A 7,340-nucleotide genomic window follows, 5' to 3' on the forward strand; every position below is an offset into this window, starting at 1 on the left:
TCGGCCGGGCTGGAGCCGAGCCAGGCGCCGGGGCGGAGGGGAGGCGGCTCCTGCGCCCCGCTGCCGCGGCACCGCGGAGCCCACCCGGCCGCCAGCGGCTCCCATTGTCCTCGGCCGGGGCCGGGGCGCCCCGGGCTGGGCGCGCTCTGCCGCCGGGAGCGGGGCCGGAGCAGCAGCGGGCGGTGCACAGGCCGGGCCTGCCCGGGGTGGGGGGCCCAGGCGTCCCGGAGTCGCCCCCCGGCTAATCCCGGCCCCGGCCGGCCCCGCAGCCCCAGCCCCGCTCCCGCTCCCCGCCGCGGCAGGGACCGAGCGGGGGAGGGGGAGAGCGAACAAAAGGCTGCGCCTGCCAGCCCCGCCGCGGCCGCAGGAGCAGCCCGGGGGGGGCCGGACGCGGGGGGCCGGCCCGAGCCCCCAGCCGGGCGGGCTGAGCTCGCAGGAGGCCTCTGAGCGGCTCAGCGCTGGGCAGGGGGGAGGAGAACAGAGCAGATTAGCTCCCCAGCCGGCCCTGGTATGCAGAAAATGCTGAGCTTGGAGAGTGTGTGTGTGTGTGCACACGCTATGGCTCTGCGTGTGTGTGTGTGCACACGCTATGGCGCTGTGCGCACGGTAGGGCTCTGTGTGTGTGCACGGTACAGTTCTGTGTGTGTGTACATGGTATGGCTCTGTGCACGGTAGGGCTCTGTGTGTGTGTGCATGTGCACGGTATGGTTCTGTGCGCACGGTCTGGCTGTGTGTGCGTGTGCACGCTATGGCTCTGTGCACAGTACGGCTGTGTGTGTGTGCATGCTATGGCTCTGTGTGTGTGTGTGTGTGTCTCCACGGTATGGCTCTGTGTGTGTCTCCACGGTATGGCTCTGTGTGTGTGTGTATCTCCACGGTATGGGTGCGTGTGTGCGCTATAGCTTGTATTTTATAACCTATAGAGTAATATCTACAAATGAAATAATAATATCACTAAACCAAATTCTGAAGTCACTTGGAAACGAGACGTCAGAGCGTTCCGCCTGGATAAGGTCTCAAGGGGCCGTTTCAAGCCTTGTCCAAACGCTTGATTTCACCGTTTTCCCCCCTCTCTAAACCGAATTTTGCTGGCATGGGCAGGTTCCCGTGGAACGGTTCGATTTTGACAAAGGGGCATTTTCTGACTTAAAACCGGGGTTCTGTGGACAATTTTGGACCAGGTTTGATATCCAGCTGTTTCGGTACTTCGCTGGTCCCCATCGCTGTGGTCTCTCTGCACCTTGCAGTCCTCATAACTCCCCAGTGAGGCCAGGGAGCATATTATCCCCATTTGCACATGGGGAAACTGAGGCACAGAGAGCTTAGCAGGACTGGCAAGTCTCTCTTCTGTAATGCATGTCTGACCGAGCAGGTGTTAGCTCTGGTTCTCCACCCACGGAGGATCCCAGGCTTGGAGTGGGCTACCGGGTCAAACTGGGGGTTATTAACTGTTCCACTACAAGATGGTTTGTCTAAGGAGGGTGCTTAGAGAGCCCGCGTTTACCTCTGGCTTTTTCTCTTCTCTCAGGTGCTTTCAAGCTGGGATGAGCGTCTCCCCCGCCACCTGGCACTCTGGAGCAGTTATTTAATCTCCCCAAGCCACCCATCTCCGTCCGGATTTGTGTCCCGGAGCAGGATTGGCTCCAGGCCTTTCCCCCCCTGGCACCATGGATTCCTCAGCTGCTCTGGCTTCTGCTCCTCCTTCTTCGGCTCCCTCTGGGTCCCGGAGCCCGATGTTTTCCTCGGGAGCCGACCGAGAGGAGTGGGGACCTAGGTTCAACTGTGCCCCTTCCACTTCTGCCGCAGCTTCCCAGGGGTTGGCCACATCTGGCCGGAAGAGGAAAGCCAACTTCTCCAACGACGAGACAGAGACTCTGGTCTGGAACGTGGTTCGGCACTTCAGCGCCCTCTACGGCTCCGAATCCCTCCGAGCTCACCCTGTGCGGCGGAAGCAGCTGTGGACCCAGATCCAGAGCCGGGTCAACTTCCTGGGCTACACCGAGCGCTCCATCGATGACCTCAAGCACAAGTGGCGAGACCTTCGGCTGGATGTCAAGAAGAAGATCACCTCCAAGAAGCATCCCCCTATGAACAGGGCAGGGGGGCCTCTCCACAAACCCCGCCTCACTCCCCTGGAGAAGATGGTGGCCTCTACCTTCTTACAGGCCAGCCATGATTCAGAGCCCGAGATTATCTTTGACCCCGGTGAGCTAAGCTTTGGGTTTCTCTGATAGCAGCTCTGGTGCGCATGAGCTCACAATGGTGGTAGGGTCGGGGAGGTCTGTGGGTAAAGGAGATGGAGCCAGAAGACCATTCCTCCAGGGAAAGGGGCTTTCATGAACATCTGTTTCCACCCTGTTGTCACCATCTGAACACACCAGCCTCACCTCATAGTAATGTAACAAATCCCTGGCCCTCTGGGACTTGGTTCGTGGTGAACATTTACTTATTGTGCTAGCTCAGAGAGGATGGTGAAAAAAGACCTGTCAATTTTGCCTTTTTTCTAGTCAGTTTCCCTTTTGGGTTTTCCTGCAGTAGGAGAATACTGTAAACTCTCGGTGGCAAGGGCTGCTGGGAAATATTTATACTCAAATAGCCAAACTAAAGGAAATAATTTTCCCTGGAATTTAAAAAAAAAAATGGTGGAAATATTCCTGTTGATCTTCGGTTTTGTAAAACTTTTTTTGTTTTTAAAAACGTCGAAATACTGCGTCTAGCCTGATCACATCCCTTTTACAGGTGACTTGCCGGGGGAAAAATCATGGGTTCGTGCCCCCTTTTGACTGCATGGGTATGTGTTCTTCTGAGTTAACAGTGCCACTGTGAAATAGCTCTGGAGGTGTGCAGAGTGGCTGCGCGTGCTGACACGTTATGCTCACTTGAGCTTTAGCCTATATCCTCGGCTAAGCCAGCCAACGCGAGTTCAGGGCTTTTGTGTGGGGGCAGGATTTGGGCAGCACTCGAGTTAACTCTGCAGTGACGACAAGTCCTCAGGTGTATCAAGGAGGGTTGACAAGTTTCTCCCCCCACATCCAAAAATCAAAATGGGGGGGATGGGGAGGCACAAGGGATTCTGCTTGTTTTTACATTAGAAATGTAGGTGTCCTCTGCCCTCTTTTTCCTGGGAGACTCTTTGCGCTACTGTAGAACTTGAAGGAACATGACATCAGACAAATCATGCAAGAGTCACCTGATGAAGACTCTGATTCAGCAAAGCACTGATGCACCTGTCTAACTTTTTAAACATACTTAAGGCCATCCCTGTTAATCAAAGCACTTTATCACATGTGACTTCAGTGATACTTACCCACACGTTCTTAAAGTTAAGCACGTACTTAAGTGCTTTGCTGAATTGGTGCTAAAGTTAGGCATGTGCTTAAGTACCTTGCAGAAGTGGGGCCTAATTGAGAGAGTGATTTTTTTTTCCAGAATGATTAAAACTCTTTGTTTTATTTGCTTTTTGTTACCCACTATTTAACTCAAATACATGAGACACACTTGGGAGAAAAACCTCAGGGTTAAAGACTCTCTCTCCTCCTTCAACAAAACATGGAAAGAACTCCTAGTCCAGATGTCTGGAACTGCCAATAAAGCAGGGAAGACCAGACTGGACATTCTCAATATGTTGAAGATCAAACAAACAAAACCTCAAAACCTTGATTCTTTTGTTCGTTTGTTTAAAGACCCATTTCAGGCGGCCTTTTCTACCTTATAGAGGACCAAAAATAAATAAAGGGGGCCAAATCCAATTTTCGTTTCCTTTGCTGGTCACCTCTAAGTTCAGATCAGACCACTAGCTTTTGGTGAAAGAGGGACATACAAGCACAAATTGTTAGTTTAAATATATACTGCAAAAAATCCAGGCTGTTTTGGGGCTAGACATGGCTTATATAAAAACACAATGGAAATATCCAGTTGGACTTAATAGAAAATCCTGATCTTTCTGTAGGATGTTTTTGGACCGTCGTGTAGAGCTGATCAGAGAATGAACTCCCTGCTATAGAATTTTATAGGACCATTCAGAAAACCTATAGAAAGGATCTAGTTCACTTAAGTTCTGTAGTTTGTTGGAGTAATTTTTACATGCCCCTGTGGGTTTCATCCCAATTCCAATGGCTGGGTGAAGCTAGACAAATTCAGATTGGAAATAACACATACGTTTTTAATGGCGAGAGTAATTAACTGTTGGAAGAATTGACCAAGGGTGGTGGTGGATTCTCCATCAGTGACCATTTTCAATCAAGGTTGGATGTTTTTCTCAAGGATTTGCTCTAGGAATCGTTTTGGGGCAGTTCCCTGGCCTGTGTCATGTAGGTGGTCAGACCAGATGATCACAATGGTCCCTTCTGGCCTTGGGATCTCTGAAAAGTCATATAGGATGTTTCCCTAGGGGAATCCTAGCCTGTGATACACGAAGCCTACGGAATGATCGTGTCTATCCTCTTAAGTCAATCGTCTCTTTCTCCTGCAGACTTGTTCTTCCCAGGTGCGTCCAAGCAATCGATCATGTCCTTCCAGCCTGCAGTCAGCCACCCCAGCATCTACATAGACACCAATGGGCAGCCCTCCTCTTTGCCTGACGTGGAAGGTTCCACTGTGCCCCGGCTCGCGGTCCAGAGTCCAGACCCTTCTGTGATCTGTGAATACAGCCGAGGCGAGGGGCAGAGCAGTTCAGGTAGGGGTGATGGGGAAGCTGCCGATAGCTACAGCAAAGGCCAGGCTGACTGTCCGTGGCACAGGCCTATTGCTGGTGCCTGTTAAAGGGTCAGCCAGGAATCCTGAGCATGGGGAAAATGATCACACTGTCCATGACTTGTCTGTGACGCGCTGTCTCCAGCAGGCGCTGCAGTGGGGATGCTGGAGAAGGCCAAGGAGTGTTTGTTGTTGAAAATGGTGAAATGATCGTGACTCTGAGAACCTGGGCCAAGCATATCTGTTACGTAGCCCCAGTGAAGTTGCACCAGGAATGGAGTAGGGCCCCATAGTCAAATCTCAGCCCTCCACGCACTCCCAGGGAAACTCTTTGCAAGGACGTGTCCCCACTGTCAGCGTCGAACAGCCTAGTGGTTAGCTTCAGGGCAAACACTTGTGCGTTCACAGTGCTCCAACTGTGGGTGACTATTCCAGCGCTCCTGCCCTCTAGTGTCCAGGTCTCCTAACGCAAGAACAAGGAGACGGTCAACGAAACGAAAAGGCAGCAAATTCCAAACTGATCTAAGACAATAAACATTTTTCCTGCAGCACACACGTTGCCTGTGGAACTCACTGCCACAGGATGTCGTCAAGGTCAAGAATTTAACAAGATTCCAAGAGAGATTGAGCATTTATATGGATGACCAAAATAACCAGCATTATCCAACTTAATCCTCAAAAGGATGTTGGAAGGGATGTAACAACCTCATGATTCAGGGCCCAAGACAGCCTCAAAGTATTAGGGTTTAGGAGGAGACTCCCACTGGGGGCCAGATTATCCCATATCTGCTACTGCTGGCTTTTTACACCTGCCTGTGAAGTAGCTGGTTCTGGCCTCTGTCGGGAAAGGAACGTTCCTGTTGGGTCTGACCAGCGCCCATGCAGCCCTGCCAGGGTGTGTGTTTCTGTGGCTGCTTTTAGTGATTTTTAGTCAGAAGAAGACCCTGGGGCGGTCCCAGGGATGTGGGGAGAGGGGACCGATTGGGAATCTAACGCATGGCGCCAAAGGGGGTGAAGCTGATAGACTGACCTCGTAGCTTCTCTTCTCTTTCAGCCGAATCGGGGCCGGAGCTGCGGACTCCAGAGATGTCGGCCATGTCCCCGCCTCTGAGAAACGAGTCCCTCGTCTCCTACGCCTCCATGTCGGAGGAAGAAGAGCGGGAAGGCCAGGAGGGGGACGGGTGCCCCAGCGCAGCGATGGGCCTTCAGCCTGGCCCGGAGCCCCAGGTGTCGGCAGAGGAAAGCGCGAAGGCATCCCGGCAGGCCATGCTCATCCGCCGGTGCAATTCCCAGGGCTCCATGAGCTCCCTGCCCGAGGACACGCTCAATCACGTGGACGCTCACGCAGACTGGGCCCACGAAGGGGTCTCCGACATCCCCTCCTTGGGCAGGGTGCTGGACGCCTCCCAGCCGGAAGAGGAGGAGGGCAGCCAGGGCCCTGAGGTGGGCTCCTTGCCCAGGGTACTGATGGGGCCCACGTGGGAGAAGCAGCAGGAGGAGGAGCAGCAGCAGCAGCAGGCGCGCTCCCCGCTGCATGGCGCGCTCACCGAGGAGTCCCTGCCCTCCTCTGCCTCGCCTCAGGAGGACCAGCCCCCCGCCCCGGTGCCGCCGCCGCGGGGCCTGGGCTGCTCTTGGCTGCGGGAGGGCAGGCGGGAGAGCTGGAGGACTAACATCCACCGCCTGCTGGACCTGGAGGAGCAGTGGGACCAGCTGTACCACCAGGAGTTGGCCATGTGGCAGGAGGAGCGGGCCACGCAGCGCGAGGAGCGGGCGCGGGACAGGGAGCTGCAGTTCCGCCTGCTGGGCGTCCTGACGGACATCCGGGACGAGCTGCGCTACCTGCGGCAGGAGCGGGCCAGCGCACGCCAGAGCCAGGCCCCGCCCGCCGAGGCGGGGCCCGAGGCCAGCGGGCTCTTAGACCAGCCGCCCAAAGCGGAAGTCAGCTTCCCCGGGCCGACCCTGGGCGGCGCCGGCTGGGGAGAGAGCGCCATGGCCAGCAGGAACCCCTATGGCAGCCGGGGGCGGGGGCGGCGCCGGGGCCGGCCTCGTGGCTCCGCCTCCAAACACAGACGCCTCTTCCTGACCAATAGCTAGGAGTGGCTGGGGGCTGTCAATTCCAGTGACGGACATGGGGTGTGTGGACAGCCCTCCTGGAGCCTGGGGGCAAGTGCACGGGGTGGGCACACAGCGTGCGCCTGGACATGGAAGGGCAGGGGTGAGTGTGCGGGGGGGGGGGGGGGGTGGGAGGGGGGCTGAGTGTGTGTGCTGGAGGCGTGTGTGAGGGAGAGAGAGAGAAGCATTTGGGAATATGCATGGTGTGCAAACGCATCGGTGCATGTGTGTGAGCTGGGGAATCGAGCGTGCCTGTGTAAGTTTGACAGGTGTGGGTGCAGTTTGAGCGTCTGTGCACCAGCATCTGTCCGGGGGGGGGCGGGGCATGTGAGGAGAAGTGTGTGAGCCTGTGGTGTGCATGTCCATGAGAATGGTGTGTGAATGCATGGGCTGCAGGCATGACTGCAGTTGTGTGTGTGGGGGTGAATGCACGTGGTTGTGAACTTGCAGCAGCAGATGTGTAAGCATGTGGCATGTGTACGGGAGGGCTCTGCAGGGCTAGTGTGCAGTGGGGAGTGTGTAAGGCCACAGTGGTG

General features: G+C 55.4%; 1 protein-coding gene across 1 annotated transcript; it reads left to right on the forward strand.

Annotated features, from left to right (window-relative positions):
- The first annotated feature begins 461 nt into the window (after positions 1-461).
- Positions 462-6,884, forward strand: LOC112120763. Its single transcript, XM_026646163.1, has 4 exons — positions 462-508; positions 1,529-2,205; positions 4,472-4,675; positions 5,747-6,884. The coding sequence occupies exons 2-4, from the start codon at positions 1,668-1,670 to the stop codon at positions 6,784-6,786; spliced, it is 1,782 nt and encodes a 593-aa protein (XP_026501948.1). The 5' UTR covers positions 462-508; positions 1,529-1,667; the 3' UTR covers positions 6,787-6,884.
- Positions 6,885-7,340: the final 456 nt, after the last annotated feature.

This window comes from Terrapene carolina, unplaced genomic scaffold, assembly GCF_002925995.2.
Source record: "Terrapene carolina triunguis isolate 2854851 unplaced genomic scaffold, T_m_triunguis-2.0 Scaffold34215, whole genome shotgun sequence".
NCBI classification, from domain to species: Eukaryota; Metazoa; Chordata; order Testudines; family Emydidae; genus Terrapene; species Terrapene triunguis.

Bases quoted from the DNA above. Each gene is read 5' to 3' on its own strand.
- LOC112120763 (XM_026646163.1), top strand. From the start codon at position 1,668: ATGGATTCCTCAGCTGCTCTGGCTTCTGCTCCTCCTTCTTCGGCTCCC. The intron at 2,206-4,471 runs GTGAGCTAAGCT...TTTCTCCTGCAG, and splicing joins CGAGATTATCTTTGACCCCG to ACTTGTTCTTCCCAGGTGCG. The intron at 4,676-5,746 runs GTAGGGGTGATG...CTTCTCTTTCAG, and splicing joins CGAGGGGCAGAGCAGTTCAG to CCGAATCGGGGCCGGAGCTG.